This window comes from Dendrobates tinctorius, unplaced genomic scaffold, assembly GCF_039654945.1.
Source record: "Dendrobates tinctorius isolate UK_male_01 unplaced genomic scaffold, ASM3965494v1 ptg000200l, whole genome shotgun sequence".
NCBI classification, from domain to species: domain Eukaryota; kingdom Metazoa; phylum Chordata; class Amphibia; order Anura; family Dendrobatidae; genus Dendrobates; species Dendrobates tinctorius.
The window spans coordinates 1,630,855-1,650,197 of record NW_027361867.1 but is presented as its reverse complement, the minus strand read 5'-3'; the positions used below and the strand labels follow the sequence as shown (position 1 = coordinate 1,650,197).

Genomic DNA, 19,343 nt, shown 5'->3' with positions numbered 1-19,343 from the left:
CGTCTGGATGGGACACATGCAGCTTTCTATGGTCGAAGACACGGATCCTCTCTCGTAGTCTGTAGATTCTGTCTGATCCTTGTGACGTGAAATAGTGGAATTCCTGAGGCTTTGTACAGCAGATGTTTTTAGCAGAGTTCTCCCCTTGTACAAACGAAGGAGTATAAATATAGCACAAAGATTAGCCTGGCCTTGGCTCGCCAAAATGAAGAAAAAATATCTCTTTCTTATTTTTTTCCTTAAGTAAGAGCAGGGTGAGGATAAAAAGGAAAACAATGTTGAATTGTGTGGATAAAATTAAATCTTGTTTAATGTTCATTCAAAAAGTGATTACAAAAATGAAGAAAAGTGAGTTCATAGCACACAGAAATAAGTATTAGATTAAAAGAAGAGAAAACAAGCATTCATTGGTTCTTACATATGGTCTTGAGGCATGATGTGGTCCGTGTTGGAGATTCTCCAGATATGGGAGATCTCCCTGTACAGGAGTTAGGTCGGCTTTTATACTATTTTGACCCATAGACTTGCATTAGTGTCTATTTTTCCTGTCTCATAACCACATATGGTTATCTGCCGCTATGTTCGTAGCTTCTACCATATTAGAACGCTAGTATCTTATGGAATATGCATATTAGGTATTCATGCATTACGCTTGAAAAACTTAAGCTTATGGCCTTTGGAGCCATTTACAACCTCCAAATAGCCACATATTGACAGTTCTGACAAATGCCCTATAGTTCTGACAAGCAGGGAGCAGATGTATGAGCCAAAGTCCTCAGAATAACGCACTCACCCACTAAACAGAGCTGGCTAGCTAGACTCTGCATCCATATTTTTTATTATTGAAATCCTGATATTTTACAGGTGACAACTATCAGCTCTTAATAAAGTGTTACCACTGACTGGTTTACGGAAAATAGTGCTATGTATGCACTTCCTATCACAATCACCTAAAAGGGTCAGATCCAAAAAATCCATTTTATTGTTTGAAAACGAAAAAGTAAACCACAAATTGATGGAGTTTTTCTTAAGATATTGCACAAAGAGTGGCACGGTCGCCACATCACCCCTCCATGTGAGTAGGAGATCGTCCACATAGCGGCCGTACCACTCAATGCAGCCTGCAAAAACATTTGATTCTGAAAAAATAAAAAACTCCTCCCAACAAGCAACAAACAAAATTGCTAGGGATGGTGAGAATCGCGATCCCATCGGGGCTCCAGTTACTTGAAAATAGAATTCAGAATTAAACATAAAGAAATTATACTTTACAAGATATGCTGTGCCTCTAATAATAAATTCCTTCAGTGAATCACTGTAGGAGCTATACTTATTTAGATGGTATGTAATTGCTGTTATAGCCTGTTCATGAGGAATACATGAGGATAAATTCATTATGTCACAAGACACAAAACAATTACACTCTGACCATTCAAAAGTTTTTAGTTGATTTAACACTGAAGTACTATTCTTTAAATAGCCAGGTGTGCGGGAAACTAGGGTTTGTAGATGTCTGTCAATCCAAACACTTAAACTTTTTGTTAAGTGATCCTATACTCGATATAATTGGACATAATGGAGGGGGAAAAATTTGTTTGTGCATTTTCGGGAGACTGTAAAACACCAGGGTGACAGGAAAATATTCAAAAAAGTTTTAGTTTTTTTATTAATTACCCCTAAATTTTCTTCCTCCATTACTAAAGATTCCAATACATTTTTACAAACACTAGTAGGGTAATTTGCTACTTTCCTATAAGTATCAACATCATTAAGAATGTCCATAGCCAAATTGCTATATAATCACCCTATATATTGAAACGTGGGGTACATGTTTTTTCTATTAGTCATCTTCTGACTGACCTTCAGGGGGTGAATTATGGGTATAGTTTTATATTTTGAGTTAATAAAGTTTAGTTTTATCCTTTTGTCAGCAAACATGAGGAATCACAAGAGACAACCTTTTCAAGAAAATCCAATTTTGGTTAAAACGATTCCAACATTATGAACATAAAAAAGACTTCTCCCCTATGTGATGTCTCTGATGTTTATTAACAGTTGATTTCAAGGTAAAATATTTCCCACATTAAAAAAATGAAAAAGGCTTCTCCTCTGTGTGACTGCTCTGATGGTGATCAAGAAGCGCCTTCCGGTTAAAATATTTCCCACATTTTGAACAAGAAAAAAGCTTCTCACCTGTGTGGGATCTCTGGTGCCTATCAAGATTTTTTTTCCATTTAAAACATTTCCCACATTTTGAACATGAAAAAGGCTTCTCCCCTGTGTGGGTTCTTTGGTGGCTATCAAGAACCGATTTCCGGGTAAAACATTTCCCACATTCTGAACAGGAAAAAGGTTTCTCCCCAGTGTGGGTTCTCTGGTGTCTATCACGAACTGATTTCCGGGTAAAACATTTCCCACATTCTGAACAGGAAAAAGGCTTCTCCCCTGTGTGAACTCTCTGATGGTTAACAAAATGTGATTTATGTGCAAAACATTTCTGACATTCTGGACATGAAAAAGATTTCTCTGTGTGAGTTCTCTGGTGGCTGTCAAGAACCGATTTCCGGTTAAAACATTTCCCACATTCTGAACAGGAAAAAGGCTTCTCCCCTGTGTGAGTTCTCTGGTGCTTAACAAGAAACGATTTACATTTGAAACATTTCCCACATTCTGAACAGGAAAAAGGCTTCTTCGCTGTGTGGGTTCTTTGGTGCTTAACCAGAATCAATTTCCGGTTAAAACATTTCCCACATTCTGAACAGGAAAAAGGCTTCTCCCCTGTGTGAGTTCTCTGGTGGGTAACAAAATTTGATTTCTGTGCAAAACATTTATCACATTCTGAACATGAAAAAGGTTTTGTTCCTGTGTGAATTCTCTGGTGAATAACAAGGTCTGATTTCTGTTTAAAATATTTCCCACATTTTAAACATGAAAAAGGCTTCAAGATTTCACCTGTGTGAGTTCTTTGGTGTTTAACAAGATTTCCTTTCTGGATAAAACCTTTCCCGCATTCTGAACATGAAAAAGGCTTCTCCCCTGTGTGAGTTCTCTGGTGGTTAACAAAATGTGATTTTTGTGCAAAACATTTCTCACATTCTGGACATGAAAAAGATTTCTCCTCTGTATGAGTTCTCTGGTGGCTATCAAGAACTGATTTCCGGTTAAAACATTTCCCACATTCTGAACAGGAAAAAGGCTTTTCCCCTGTGTGAGTTCTCTGGTGCCTAACAAGAAACGATTTCCATTTAAAACATTTCCCACATTCTGAACAGGAAAAAGGCTTCTCCCCCGAGTGAGTTCTTTGGTGTATAACAAGATTACATTTCTGGATAAAATATTTCCCACATTCTGAACATGAAAATGACTTCTTTGCTTTAGGAGCAGTTTGTTTTTTAATGCCTCTTTTGTGACTTTGATTTTCCTTAGTAGTCGGTAATGAATCAGAAGATGGGACCTGTTTCATAGGATCAGATGACAGATCTTTGCTGTGAATGGATGATGGTATATCTGGAGTAATAGCAATCACTTCAGTTGTATCTTGTAGGATCTCAAGATCATCAGATTTAAAATTTGAAGATGTCAGCTGTCCCTCTGATCTCCTGTCCCTCTTATCTGCTAAGATAAAAAATAATTATTTTTTAATAAAATATCCTTGAGTTTTATATTTTTGAACATTTCTATTTAAACTGTCCATAAAAATGGCAAGCTATGTAAAAAACTTTACTTGTTTACCAAGACAATGACAGTTCACAGTCTAATAAAAAACCTTGTTGGATGAACCAATAGTGTCTGGTGTTCAACTGTTTGTTCATTCTGCCTCCCAAATATCCAATAAAAAGAAACCAATCAACGTTATGAAGGCAAAAATAATAACAATTCTCATCTCACAAAAAACAAGTCGCCACTCAGGTCCATCATCTGTCAATGGAAAAACAGAGGTTCCCACACTATTAGTGGCTCAAAGGCTTTTGGAAAGCAACAAGGTTTCCATAAACCAGTCCAGCAAAATCCGCTCTCACTTCTGAGTCTTGCAGTGTGCGCAAACAACATTTAGGCTGAGTTCACACGTGGCGTTTTTTTCGCGTTTCCGTGGCGGTTTTAACCACGTGATTTTGCTGCGAAAACAAGAAAAATAAGCATCACATGCATTCCTATGGGATTCCTCAATGCTGTGCTAATGCTGCGGTTTTTACCGCGGCAGAATCACTTTGCGGTAAAAAACGCAGCATGCTCATTAATTTTGCGGAATCGCGGCGATCACGCACCCATAGGAATGCATTGTTCTGCTTACTTTCCGCATGTGGCTGTGCACACCATGCGAAAAGTAAGCAGAACAATTGCGGATGGTACCCATGGTCCGGAGGAGAGGAGACTGTCCTCCGGGCTTTGGGTACCATATCCCTGTAAAAAATAGAACTTAAAATAAAAAATATTGTTATTCTCACCTTCCGACATCCCACGCTGCCTTCCCGTCTCTCTCCACGCTCCCGTTCCCAGTAAGCCTTTGCGAAAATGCCCATGATGGCGTCCGTTCTCGTGGGATCGCGAAGTCTCGCGGTCATTCGCGCGACATCATCGCGAATGACTGCGAGACGTCGCGATCCCGCGAGAATGTACGTCATCACGGGCATTTTCGCAAAGGATTACTGGGAATGGGAGCGTGGAGAGAGGCGGCAAGGCTGCGCGGGACGTCGGAAGGTAAGAATAACACCATTTTTAATTTTTTAAAATATTTTTTACATTTTATCTTTTACTACTGAAGCCGCATAGGCGGCCTCAGTAGTAAAAAGTTGGTCACACTTGTCAAACACTATGTTTGACAAGTGTGACCAACCTGTCAATCAGTTCTCCAAGCAATGCTACAGATCGCTTGGAAAACGCTAGCATTTTGCAAGCTAATTACGCATGCAAAATGCTAGTTTTTCCGCGGGAATTTAAAATTCGATTTTCCCGCGGATTGGAATTCCGGAACTCTCGCGGTAATTTCCGCGAGAGTTCCGCCACGTGTGAACCCAGCCTTAGAATCCCTGTATTTAGCAATATTATAGTGAGAAGAATCCACTTAATTTGCGGTGTCTCCTGGAGCACAATCTGGGCACTATGTGCTGGGTAATAAAATGGCAAATGTGTAATTTTCACTCTCCAACATCCACTGCGTGTTAATTTCTGGAAAGAGGCTGTGGAGTCACAATATTCAGTCCTCCTAAGGATTATAACCCTCAGTGAATTAATTTATAAAATGTAATCACTTTATGGGGATTTCGACTATTCTGGTTTTCTGTCATTTAGTTATACAGTTGTGGCCAAAAGTATTGACACCCCTGCAATTCTGTCAGATAATACTCAGTTTCTTCCTGAAAATGATTGCAAACACAAATTCTTTGGTATTATTATCTTCATTTAATTTGTCTTAAATGAAAAAACACAAAAATAATTGTCCTAAAGCCAAATTGGATATAATTCCACACCAAACATAAAAAAGAGCGTGGACAAAAGTATTGGCACTGTTCGGAAAATCATGTGATGCTTCTCTAATTTGTGTAATTAACAGCACCTGTGACTTACCTGTGGCACCTAACAGGCGTTGGCAATAACTAAATCACACTTGCAGCCAGTTGACATGGATTAAAGTTGACTCAACCTCTGTCCTGTGACCTTGTGTGTACCACATTGAGCATGGAGAAAAGAAAGAAGACCAAAGAACTGTCTGAGGACTTGAGAAACCAAATTGTGAAGAAGCATGAGCAATCTCAAGGCTACAAGACCATCTCCAAAGACCTGAATGTTCCTGTGTCTACCGTGTGCAGTGTCATCAAGACGTTTAAAACCCATGGCACTGTGGCTAACCTCCCTAGATGTGGACGGAAAAGAAAAATTGACAAGAGATTTCAACGCAAGATTGTGCGATTGTTGGATAAAGAACCTCGACTAACATCCAAACAAGTTCAAGGTGCCCTGCAGTCCGAGGGTACAACAGTGTCAACCCATTCTATCCATCGGCGTCTGAATGAAAAGGGACTGTATGGTAGGAGACGAGACCCAGGAAGACCCCACTTCTTACCCCGAGACATGAAAAAGCCAGGCTGGAGTTTGCCAAAACTTACCTGAAAAAGCCTAAAACGTTTTGGAAGAATGTTCTCTGGTCAGATGAGACAAAAGTAGAGCTTTTTGAGCAAAGGCATCAACATAGAATTTACAGGAGAAAAAAAGAGGCATTCAAAGAAAAGAACACGGTCCCTACAGTCAAACATGGCGGAAGTTCCCTGATGTTTTGGGGTTGCTTTGCTGCCTCTGGCACTGGACTGCTTGACAGTGTGCATGGCATTATGTAGTCTGAAGACTACCAACAAATTTTGCAGCATAATGTAGGGCCCAGTGTGAGAAAGCTGGGTCTCCCTCAGAGGTCATGGGTCTTTCAGCAGGACAATGACCCAAAACACACTTCAAAAAGCGCTAGAAAATGGTTTGAGAGAAAGCACTGGAGACTTCTAAGGTGGCCAGCAATGAGTCCAGACCTGAATCCCATAGAACACATATGGAGAGATATAAAAATGGCAGTTTGGAGAAGGCACCCTTCAAATATCAGGGACCTGGAGCAGTTTGCCAAAGAAGAATGGTCTAAAATTCCAGCAGAGCATTGTAAGAATCTCATTGATGGTTACCAGAAGCGGTTGGTCGCAGTTATTTTGGCTAAAGGTTGTGCAACCAAGTATAAGGCTGAGGGTGCCAATACTTTTGTCTGGCCCATTTTTGGAGCTTTGTGTGAAATGATCAATGTTTTGCTTTTTGCTTCATTCTCTTTTGTGTTTTTTCATTTAAGACAAATTAAATGAAGATAATAATACCAAAGAATTTGTGTTTGCAATAATTTTCAGGAAGAAACTGAGTATTATCTGACAGAATTGCAGGGGTGTCAATACTTTTGGCCACAACTGTATTAGGGCTTCTGCATATGGTGAGTCCAATCTCATCTGGGATCTGTTCCTGCTGTCCAGCTGGAGTAATCTGCTCCCTACTTCAGCCAATTGGAAAGTACCACACCCTACTAAAGCGCAAAGCACATGGCCGGAATCTGCCAGATACAGCGCTGTTCTCCTCTGGTTCAGTCCTCTGTGCTCAGCTTGCGGCCTGTGTATTTATTACCTGTTGTGACCGTGGCCCGTTTACTGACTACTCTTGTGTCTTCTGATTCTGTATTCTGTACTTCCTGACCCAGCTACCTGACTATTCTTCTTGCCATCTGACACCACAGAAGCACCTGATATGAGATAGATGCTACTGCGCAGGCGCCGTCATCGCTGGTGACATTTTGCTGGATGTAATTTTTTTTCTAAGCCTCACAATAGTCACAATATTATAGGCATTATCAACAATAATATCAATGCTATTATATGCACCACAAACTATCATACAGAATGAAGAGGCAGAAAAAGACAGAGTAAAAACTTATTTTACATCCCCAACAACAATGTACAGTAAATATGAGGGGAGAACACTAAACCAGAGTTGCATTCATTTCTGTGAACTATTTGAGCTACTGTGAGTCCTGACCAAAAGAGTAGAGAAACTATTAGTTCTCCTCATTTGAGGAAAGATTGTGCAGTAATCTGAATTCTGTAGGATGGAAAACATAATGGAATTTATGATGTGCAGTGAATCCATGAAACCAGGGCTGGAGCCAACACATCTCCTGCAGGTGGGAATAAATGTATATTACAGCCCTCAGCCACGCACAGCTTAGAGATCTATCAGGGCACAGGTGGAATGTTTGTCCTGTAGATTATCACAATCCTCCTTGAAGTTAGTTGGTTTTAATACAAATTGAAAAGTCAGGATAAAGGGAAACTCTGCTGTTATTGTACAGAAATTCACACTTGGCCTCACTGCACATTTACTGTTGATCATAAAAGGGAAGTTTGGCCAGAAAGACTGGACCTGGTCTTGTAGGGAGTGTGGAGAAGGTGACTTGACAGACAGACTTGACTGAAGGAAGAAGGGACGGTTTGTACACTATAGACGGATATTGGCAATTACAGAAGGGAAACAGCTGGGGAAGATAGAAAAGGAGTGCAATACCTAGATTTGACCACAAGATGGCAGGGGGAGCGTAGTTCAGGACTTGACAGCAGCTTAGGGCTTTAGAAACCACTTAGTCATGAGGGCGGGGAGATAAGAACCCAGGAGGGAAATTCCCGAGGAAGGGGATAAATAGGACAGGACAGGGTTCCAGGCTAGGCTAGTCCCGGGAGGAGCTCAGGAGGAGAAGACTCAGTATGGAGGACTGACGATGGTGGAGAGCTCGACCAGGGGACTGACAGGAAGAGACAGTCAGGAGGGTGGCCCTGACACAAAGAACCGCAGGACAGACAAGGCCCAAGGGGTACAGATTGGACGACGACTTCGGACTGGTGAAGCGCTGGCGGTAGATAGGCCTAGGGCAGCCCCAGCGAAAGATCTGCGAGGAACGTCACTACGACAGAAGGTGAAGGTGCCTGGGCCTGAATACAGAGAGCTGTAAAGGAGCTGCGGTGTATGGCTACATTCGTCAGGACGGCCAATAAACTCGGACCTGTTGCAACCAAAATCTGCCTCCGTCTGGTGTCTGTGTCATCTGGTCACGGTAAGCAGTGGACCACCCCCCAATCCAGGCCATTACAACATTTGGCGTAGTCGGCAGGATCGCCGCTGCCAATACTCTACCTTCAGCGGCAGACCTGTGGCAGAAATACCTAAAAGGACTTGAATTGCTCACCTGTGGATTACAAATTTGAGATTTCGTTCCGGATCATTGCCTGTCGTCAGAACCGGGGCGGTACAAAAACCGGACAAAATGGCTGTGATATTCCAGTATCAGGAAGAGGCGCAGGTGTTTGCAGCTGTACTGAACAATCTGGGGTAACATCAAATCTGCCCCCTCATGCTGGACCCAGGATGATGGGTAGAGAAGCCGACCACCGCCCCACCCAAGAGCGGGAGTGGCCCAGGTTGGAAGACCGGCTGCGGCTGTTTGGCGCCATTCGACTGCTGTACACCGGATGGGATGCGACGTTGCAGCTGCCGCGGTCTGGGACGCCTGGAGTGGCGGTGGCGTCAAGAGGTCAAATCTCGTCGGGAGACCTGCCCCTGGGAGCCACTGACAGCACATCGGTTGGAGAAGAGGAGCGACTGCGGGCCCTGCTGGAGCAGCCGCCGAAGACATCGCCTGGGAGCCTCCCCGCGGGACCGACGAGCCTGGAGGCTAGCCCTGCCGGATGGCGGGGTGAAGATCGGAGGCTGCGGGAGGAGCTGCGGGGTGGCCTGCTGGAGGCCACGGCAACAGGGAAGGTGAGAGAGGGCTCTGCGGCCTCTGCTGGGCCGAGCGACGCCTCTGCCCGTGTCCCCGGAACCCACCTGTGGCCATCCCTGCCACGTTCCACCGAGAGTTGGTGGCCTATCCACCGAAGCCTGCCGCCACTCCGGCTCCGTCTGCGACTCCGGTTGCGGCCTGCCCCGCGGCCGCGTCCACTTCACTCCCGGAGCTGGCTGCGGCCCACTTGTTGGGCTCTGTGGCCTATCCACCGTGACCCACGGCTGACCCTGCCTGCCGCCCGGCCCCAGCAGCTGCTGGGCCGCCGTAATCTGTGGCCGTCTCTGCCCCGCTCTCGTACCCAGCCGCGTCCCACCCACCGGACTCCACGGCCTACCACGGACCCGCCATATGGGTTGCAGAGGTCATAGAGAAGAAGGCTTGAGAGTGGGAGATCTGGAGCCTGCTCCACGAAAAAGGAGGCGGGCATGGCGGCTTCCCGATCCACCGGGCGGCTCGTGTATACCAACCTGGAGAAGGGATACGGGTTCATTCGAGACATCGCAACCGGCCAAAAGGTATATCTTAACGTGACTTCCATCCGTCACGGCCGGGCTTTGCGGGAGGGGGACTTGGTGTCATACTATAAAGAGTACTGTCCCCGCGGCTATTATGCGGTAGCCGTGATCGTCGAACCCGAAGGCCACGAGCCCCCGTAAAAAAAGGGACCCCCAAAGACACTCCCAGCATCCCGGGAGCTCCACGACTGTGGAGCCCCCTACTATCGGCATAACACCGGCTATCAGGAGATGGTCCCGACTACCGGGAATTCGATGCACCGTTGTGCAGTCCTAGAGGACAGTTTCGTGTTCCAGAGAAGGAAAATGTTTTCATGTTTTGTTGTTTATTGTTTTCTCCTGAACTAGCAGGGATGCCGGGGAGAAAGTGCTAACGTTAAAGGAAGGGAGAGTATTCCTGTTCTGTTTTAAAATGTTGTGTTGAAAGAAAAAAAGGAAAAAAAGAAAAGGGGTTACTCCCGTTGAGTAACTCAGGCTGGTTTCACACTTGTGCTTTTTTTTTTCCCTATATTTTACATGGGGTGCGCTTAAGTGCGCATACACATGCGTTTGTACGCGTTTGTATGCGCATGCATTTTTTTGTAGTGTGCGCTCAGGCGCACAAAATGCATCCTGTTGCATTTTTTGTGCGTCTGACTTGCCCCCAAAAAACGCATGCGCACGCAATGTGTTTTTTTACAGCAAAACACCCATTGTAGACTATGGGTGCGCATACGTGCGCATTGTAATGCGCAGGTATGAGCAAAAAAACGCACCGAAACCCGCGAAAAAACGCACACAACGCATGATGCGTTTTTCCATGCATTTGTGTGGGCAAAAAAACGCGCAGCAAAAAAACGCAAGTGTGAAAGTAGCCTCATACTGTTATTAACCCCTTTCCTTCATTGGATGTAATATTCCGTCCATGTAGCCTGGGCCCTAAGTACCATGGACGGAATATTACGTCATGCCCTTTAATGCGACATCGCGACTTAAGTCGCGGTGATCGCATTAAAATGCAGACGCCATCTAACCTCAGGATAGATGGCCTCAGCATCCCGGGCAGTCTCCACCCTGGCCTGCCCCTCTGTGAGCTGTGATTGGCTGTTCAATTCAGAACAGCCAATCACAGCGATTCTCTTTGTTTCAGCCAATCAGATTGGCTGAAACAGGAACCTAGGCCAGGATCGAGTACCGATGTACTCAATCCTAGGACCGGTGCCTGGAAACACCAGGCACCGGAGAAAAGCACCCAGAGTGGCGCGATCGCCGATCTAATCGATCGCGCCAATCGCAGCGCACAGCGATGCAATAGCGCCGCTGTGCCCTGCCGGTACCAGCCCGGATCGGTGCTGTAATAGCACCGATCCTAGGCCAGAGACTAGGACAGGCCCAGCAGGGCCTGCAGGAAGTGGTTGGCGCGATCGATTAGCCACAGGGCACAGCTGCGGTCACGCTGTGACCGCTCTGTGCCCTGCTGATGACCTGGCCATGACCTGCCTAGGAACGGAGCTGTGAGCTCCAATCCTAGGCAGTTACCATGGTCACCAGGCAGAGCAGGGATTGGTGGGATCGATGTAATCATTCGATCCCACCAATGACAGGTCACAGCAGCGACGTGACCGCTCTGTGACCTGCCCCTGACCTGCCTCTGACCTGTCCGACCTGTCTGCAGGGGTCCTCACTCTAGCTGAGGATTCCTGCAGAGAGGTTGGATGCAGCAAGAGCTCCTGTGCTGGGTATTGTGGTGCCACAGCTTGTAGCATCACAATCCCTGCAGAAGAAAGAAGAAAGAAAACTACAACTGTAAGTGTTAATTGATCCCTTATCCCCTGCCCAATCTATCTTCACCCCCCCAATCTATCTTCATCCCCCATACCCCCTCCTGGATGCAGTTAAAATGACGCAGTTTTGGGGCCGGGTCCTCCACATGGGTATCCTGAAGAAGCCTGAAATTCAGAAATATTGGACTGTTGATATTTTATACAACAATCCAGTGTTCCGAATGGTCATGGTCCGGACGCGTTTTCAGGCCATCCACAAGTTTCTGCATTATAACGATAATGCACAGTGTCCCGCACGAGATGACCCCAACTTTGACCGTCTGTTCAAAGTTCGGCCTGTCATCGAACACTTCAACAAAAAGTTTGCTGAAGTGTACGTGCCCCAAAGGAACATCTGCGTGGATGAGTCCTTGGTCCATTTTAAGGGCAGGCTCAGATTCCGTCAATACCTGCCCAGTAAGAGGGCCAGGTACGGAATCAAACTCTATAAGCTGTGTGAGAGTACCTCAGGGTACACCCAAAGGTTTAGAGTGTACAAAGGAAAGGACACCAGGATTGAACCCCCTGAGTGTCCTCCTGACCTGGGAATGAGTGGGAAAATTGTGTGGGATTTGGTGCACCCACTGCTGGATAAAGGTTATCACCTCTACATTGATAACTTTTATACCAGTGTCCCACTCTACAAAGCCCTCTTTGCGTGAGGTACCGCAGTTTGCAGTACTGTCCGCAAAAATCAGAGAGGCCTCCCGAAGACACTACTTGGGCAGATGCTCCGAAAAGGTGAGAGCAGGGCCCAATGTAGCGACCACCTGCTGGTGGTCAAGTACAAGGACAAGAGGGATGTCCATCTCTTGACCACCATACACAGTGATGGCAGCGCCCTCAGCACTGTACGGGGTACCTCTACACAGGTCCGCAAACCTGAATGTGTGCTGGGGTACAATAAAAACATGGGGGGCGTTGATCGCTCCGATCAACTCCTCCAACCGTACAATGCTTTGAGAAAGGCCAAGGCGTGGTACAAAAAGCTGGCCGTGCACATCGTCCAATTGGCAATGCTCAACGCATTCCTATTGTCACAATGTGCATGCCCCAGTGATACGTCGTACCTTGAGTTCCAGGAGGTAGTGGTTAAGGCCCTGATGTTTGGCACTCTGGAAGGAGCGGGCCCCAGTACTTCTGGAACTGAAGGTGCTCGTATTGTACCAGGTCAGCATTTCCCGGGGGAGGTCCCGCAAACTGGAAAAAGAGGTAAATCGCAAAAAAGGTGCCGAGTGTGTTACAAAAACGGAATACGCAAGGACACCATTTATCAATGCGTCACCTGCCCCGAAAAACCTGGCCTGTGTATGAAGGATTGCTTCAAAAAGTACCACACCTCAATGAACTACTAAATTACTTTACCGGAAACATTAGATTAGTTGGTGCACATCTAGATAAGTTCCTTGGGGGTCTAGTTTCCAAAAAAGTGTCACTTGTGGGTTTTTTTTACTGTTTAGTCACATCAGGGGCTCTGCAAATGGAAAATGACGCCCGCAGACCATTCCATCTAAGTCTGCATTCCAAAACGTCACTCCCTTCCGATCCCCGACGTGTGCCTAAACAGTTTTTTCCCACATATGGGGTACCAGCGTACTCAGGACAAATTGGACAACAACTTTTGGGGTCCAATTTCTCCTGTTACGCTTGGGAAAATTAAAAATTGGGGACTAAACGATCATTTTTGTGGGCACAAAAACGGTAATTAGACCTACCGGTAATTGTGTTTCCAGGAATCCATCCTGACAGCACGATGGAGGACGTCCTTCTTATCCACATTGGGACAGGAAACCACGAGAGCTCAAAAGGACCCTCCCCTCGCCATCCTTCAGTGATTTCTCAAAGTAACACATCTGGATAGATGCAAGAAGGTTTTTATTCAACAAATTTCCACATACACATGTTACATCACAATAGTACGGATGAATATCTTAGGGAGGGAACTAACAGTGCTGTCAGGATGGATTCCTGGAAACACAATTACCGGTAGGTCTAATTACCGTTTTCCAGGTCACCACCTGACAGCACGATGGAGTAGTACCAAAGGAGACTGATCCTAGGGTGGGACTACTGCGTGGAGTACCTTTCTGCCAAATGCCAATTGTGCGGATACCACATCTAATTTATAGTGTCTAGAGATGGTACTCAGACTGGACCAGTATGCGGCCCTACAGATTTGTTCCGCCGAGGCTCCCCCCCTCTCTGCCCATGACGTGGCCATGGCCCTGGTTGAGTGGGCTTTAAGGTTCCCTGGGGGATTCTGCCCCTGTGTGCTATAGGCTAGACTAATTGTGGACTTAATCCATCTTGCCATTGTGGATTTAGCTGCTTTCCTCCCTTTATTCGGACCACTGTACTGAATGAAGAGATTATTATCCTTTCTCCAAGGCCTGGTTGCGTCTAGGTACCTGAGAACCGACTCCCTGACGTCTAGGCTATGGTAGGCGCTCTCTTTTTTATTCTTAGGGAACTGACAGAATGAAGGGAGTACTACCTCTTGATTCATGCTTGAATCTGAGACCACCTTTGGAAGGAAAGCCGGGTCAAGTCTTAAGATTAATCTATCGTCAAACACCTGAAGATACGGGTCCTGGATAGACAGGGCCTGAAGTTCTCCTAGCCTCTTTGCTGACGTGATCGCTACCAGAAATGCTGTTCTGATCGAGAGATTACCAATCCCTATGTCTGCCACTAGCTGGAATGGGTGCTTACATAGCGCATTGAGGACTAGGTTAAGGTCCCAGGGGGGAACCGACTTCCTTATTAAGGGCTTCAGCCTCTGAACCGCCCTGGAGAAACGGGCTACCCAGGGGTGTGCTGATAGGGAGCAGTCATAGAACACACTAAGGGCCGCGATCTGTACTCTTAGCGTTCTGGGTCTAAGACCCTTTTTGAACCCTGCCTGCAAGAAGTCCAGAATCTTTGGGATATTGGGGCAGTCAGTCTCAACTGTCGTCTCTCCACAGAAGCTGCAGAATCTTTTCCAGATCTTGTTGTATATTGCGGCGGTTACCGGTTTTCTATTCGCCTGCAGGGTAGAGATGACGTCGTCTGATAGGCCTCTTGATCTTAAGACCTGCCGCTCAGGATCCAGGCCGACAATTGAAGTGCCTCTGGCTTCTGGTGCCAAACCGGGCCCTGGCGGAGGAGGTCCCTTCTTTCTGGAAGAAGAATGGGTTCTTCTTCTGCCATTTTCCTGAGCAAGGGGAACCAACTCCTCTTTGGCCAGAATGGCACTATTAGTATGACTCTGGCTTTGTCTTCGTTGATCTTCCTGAGAGTCCGCGGTATGAGAGCGAGAGGCGGGAAGGCGTATAACAGGCCCCTGCTCCATGATTGGGACAGAGCGTCGATTCCTGCCGAGTTCCCTAGAGGGTTCAGAGAGTATAAGTTCTCGCTGTTCAGCTCCCATTCCGTTGTGACTACTCTTCTCCTGCTGAGAAAGTCTGCCACCTGGTTTTTGTCGTCCTCTAGGTGCACTGCTGAGATCGAAATGGTGTTCTTTTCTGCCCATCTGAAGATCTGTTCGGCTAGGTGCTGTAGTCCTGGGTGTCTTGGACCGCCTCGGTGACGGAGGAAAGCTACTGTCGTGGTATTGTCTGATAGTACTTTGACATGCCTGTTTCTCACCAGTGACTGGGCCGACGATAATACTTTCCATACCGCATGAAGCTCCCTGAAGATGGAGGACTCCTTGCTGTCCTCTCGACCCCATCGTCACTGGTAGTATCTTCCTTGGACATGTCCGCCCCAACCCTGCTGGCTTGCGTCTGTGGTAATTATGACCTCCGGGAATTGGATCCATGAGACACCGGTGCGTAGATTCTTTGGAACAGTCCACCAGAAAAGGGAATTTCTGACCCGGTGAGACAATCGGATCTTTCTGTCCAACGAGCTTTGTCTTCTGTCCCAGGAAGATAGAACTGCCCGTTGTAGATCTCGAGAGTGGAACTGGCTCCACCTGATGCAGGGAATACAGGATGTCATCAGGCCTAGAATTTTCATGGCCTCCCTGATAGAGACCCGCTGTCCTGCGAACTGGCGAATCCTTTCCTTCATGCTGGTCTGTTTTCCCTCTGGAAGGTAAGACATTCTTTCTTCTGAGTCTAATATTACTCCCAGGAATTTTATTCTTGGCTTGGGCATTAGATCTGATTTTTGCCAGTTTATAATCCAGCCCAAGCTCTGCAGCATGGAAATCAAAGACTGACAGTCGAGCCTGAGCCGGGCCACTGAATCTGCTATGATGAGGAAATCATCTAGGTAAGGGACCACCGTGATATTTCTGATTCTTAGGTAGGCCACTACCTCTGCCATCAGCTTCGTAAAGACCCTTGGGGCTGATGCTAGACCGAAGGGGAGGCAGCGGAACTGATAATGGTAGATCCTGCCCCCTTTCCTCACTGCAAACCTGAGATACTTTTGATGGTCTGGATGGATGGGGACATGGTAATATGCACTCTTTAAATCTAGAGTACACATTACCACCCCCTTCCCTAGGAGGGGAATTGTAGATTTTATTGATTCCATCTTGAATCTTTTGTATCTTAGCCACCTGTTTAGGGGTTTGAGATTTATTATAGTTCTGGATTCTCCTGACGGCTTCTTTATTGAGAAAAGGCTCGAGTAGTGCCCTCTGCCTTCCTCTCGCGCGGGTACTGGGATGACTGCAGCCGTTGTCAGGAGGTCCTGAATGTCCCGCCACATGGGGGAGGCAGAATGGAGGTGGGAGCTGGTTATCAGAAATCGGCCTGGAGAGAGGGAGTCGAACTCTATCCTGTACCCCTGCGAGATCACCTGTAGCACCCAGGGGCTGCTGGAAATTTGCTGCCACTCTCCTAGGAACCCGAGCAATCGCCCCCCTACTCTGGTGGCGTAATTTCCTTCGGGAGTTTGACCCGGAGAAGATGGAGTCCCTATTCCTGCCCCTGCTCTCTCCCCCTTTGGGGTAGCTCCATCTTCCAGTTTTCCCCTTCCCTCTGTAGTCCGTTCTTTGGTTAAAACGGGGCCTACGAAAGGGCTGATATTTTTTACGTTTCTCTTCTGGGAAACCTTTTTTCTCTTCAGAGGTTTTCTCGAAAATATCATCGAGCACAGGCCTGAACACCTTGCCTCCCGAAAATGTGATTGAGCAGAGCTTATTTTTGGATTGTATATCCCCCGACCAGCTTTTTAGCCAGATGGCTCTCCTGGCCGCGTTAGTCAGGGACTGATTCCTGGCCGTAAATCTGACGGTCTCCGCTGAGGCATCAGCTAGAAACCCGGTGGCTAATTTTAACAGGGGAAGGGATTTTAGAATAGCCTCCCTTGGGGTTCTATCTGTAAGGTGCTCCTCTAAGTCATCTATCCACAGGTGCATTGAACGCACTACAGACGCTGCTGCTATATTAGCCCGTATGACCGCGGCCAAACTTTCCCAGGCTCTCTTTAAGAGGCCGTCTGCCTTCCGGTCCATGGGCTCATTCAGATTGGAAGAGTCCTCAAAGGGAATGACTGTCTTTTTAGACACCTTTGCAACTGGGATATCTATTTTTGGGATTTCCTCCCAGACCTTGACCTCCTCTGGGTCGAATGGTAGGCGCAGTTTAAAGTCTCTAGGGACCGTGAGTCTCTTCTCCGCCTCTTCCCATTCCTCCAGGATCATCGCTCGTATATGCGTATTTACTGGGAATACCATTGAGGTTTGCGATCGCAGCCGCCCAAACATCTCGTCCTGTACCGATAGAGTCTCTGGGGGTTCCTCAATCTGCATAGTGTGTCTTACCGCACCCAGCAGTTCGTCCGTATCCCCGGATGAAAAGAGATATCTCTTCCCCTTCTCTGTGGGTTCTCTCATCTCCTCCACTTCTAGTCCTGATTCGGACGGGTCCTCCTCCGACGAGGAGTCCGACTCCCTTGGCCTTTTACCGGATACCTGGGGGATCGGCTGCGGAGTTTGGGGGCATCTCAGGCCTGATACTGAAGCCTGTACCTCTTACCTTATAATGGATCTCATGTTAGCCATGATAGTGGCTTGCTCATCCCCCACTATGCGTTTGGTGCATGCGTCACATAAGGGCTTATGCCATGTGTCCTTTAGTTTTTTGGCACAGATTGGGCACTTTTTCTCCTTTTTCATAGACTCCTTCTTCTCTGCTGGGGTCCCCTAAAATACACAGAATATGTGTCCTGTGGGATCTGCCTACTTAGGGTCCTGCAGTAACCTTTGCTGAGGTACTCACGTGACCCTGGCCATCAGACCCCGTCTCGGTTCTCGCCTGATCCTCCATCTCTGTGCAGGAACAGCTGTGTGGGCCCACCTGCCGCTAGTCAGTGCACCTGAATTGGTGCGCGCGATGTCCGACCTGCTCCGATTCCTCCTGGAGGGGCGTCGCCTGTCGGCTTCCAGCTCCGGGAGCGCGCGGTTCAGTTTGAATCGCCGTGACTGAACCGCCACCCGGAAGTACTGCAGACACCCGGGCCCGTCCCCCGGAAGTGACGCGGCCCCAGGAAGCAATCAGGCCAGCCGGAGAGACCGGAAGTGACGTGGACCCCGCGACCCGGAAATGGCGCCAGGGCCTGTGACGCCGCCGCCCGGAGCGGCGCGGTCCCCCCCAAGCCAGCCCCCTCACCTGTGGCTCCGATGCCTCGGTGGTCTGCAAAGATGCCCTGCGGCGGTGATATGGTGTCGGGACCGCTTACTAGATGCGGCTCTGTAGAGGCGGCCCGGCAGAGGGACATCAGAGGCGACGCCTGGAGTCGAGAGCCACCTCAGGGGAAGCGACTCCGGCTCCCAGGAGCAGCGCTACGCTGGGTCTGCTGAGGGACCCTCAGGTGGGTGTCAGCCTGCAGAATTCTTGAGCCGGGAAGGGAAAGGCTGGGCCCCCCGAAATCACCATCTGCTCGGAATGGTCGGATTTCTCCCGTCGTTCCTATCCGCAGTGGGACAGGAAAAATACTGAATGATGGCGAGGGGAGGGTCCTTTTGAGCTCTCGTGGTTTCCTGTCCCAATGTGGATAAGAAGGACCTCCTCCATCGTGCTGTCAGGTGGTGACCTGAAAATAGGATTTTTTATTTTCACGCCTGGGCAGTATAAACTTTAGTGAAACACTTGGGGGTTCAAGTTCTCACCACATATCTAGATAAGTTCCTTAGGGAGTCTGGTTTCCAAAATAGGGTCACTTGAGGGGGGTTTCTACTGTTTAACCATATTAGGGGCTCTTCAAATGGAACATGACGCCCGCAGACCATTCCATCAAAGTCTGCATTCCAAAGCGTCACTACTTCCCTTCTGAGCCCCAACGTGTGCCCAAACAGTAGTTTTCTACCACATATGGGGTACCAGCATACTCAGGACAAATTGGACAACTTTTGGGGTCTAATTTCTCCTGTTACGCTCTGGAAAATTAAAAATTGGTGACTAAACAATCATTTTTGTGGGTACAAAATAGGATTTTTTATTTTCACGCCTGGGCAGTATAAACTTTAGTGAAACACTTGGGGGTTCAAAGTTCTCACCACATATCTAGATAAGTTCCTTAGGGGGTCTAGTTTCCAAAATGGGGTCACTTGTGGGGGGTTTCCACTGTTTGGGCAAATTGGACAACAACTTATGGGGTCCAATTTCCCCTGCTACCTTTGGGAGAATAAAAAATTGGGGACTAAACGATCATGTTTGTGGAAAAAATATGATTTTT

General features: G+C 47.2%; 1 protein-coding gene across 1 annotated transcript; it reads right to left on the bottom strand.

The window, feature by feature from the left end:
• Positions 1-283: 283 nt before the first annotated feature.
• On the bottom strand, positions 284-17,418 carry LOC141056816 (uncharacterized). Its single transcript, XM_073553293.1, has 2 exons — positions 16,701-17,418; positions 284-3,612 (listed from the first exon to the last, which is right to left on the bottom strand). Exons 1-2 carry the CDS (start codon positions 17,416-17,418, stop codon positions 2,084-2,086), a joined length of 2,247 nt encoding a protein of 748 aa, XP_073409394.1. The 3' UTR covers positions 284-2,083.
• Positions 17,419-19,343: the final 1,925 nt, after the last annotated feature.

Excerpts from the sequence above, each read along its gene's own strand:
- LOC141056816 (XM_073553293.1), bottom strand. The coding sequence starts at position 17,418 with ATGCAGATTGAGGAACCCCCAGAGACTCTATCGGTACAGGACGAGATG. Across the intron at positions 3,613-16,700 it reads AGGTTTCCCAGAAGAGAAAC|ATAAGAGGGACAGGAGATCA; the intron begins GTAAAAAATATC and ends TTATCTTAGCAG.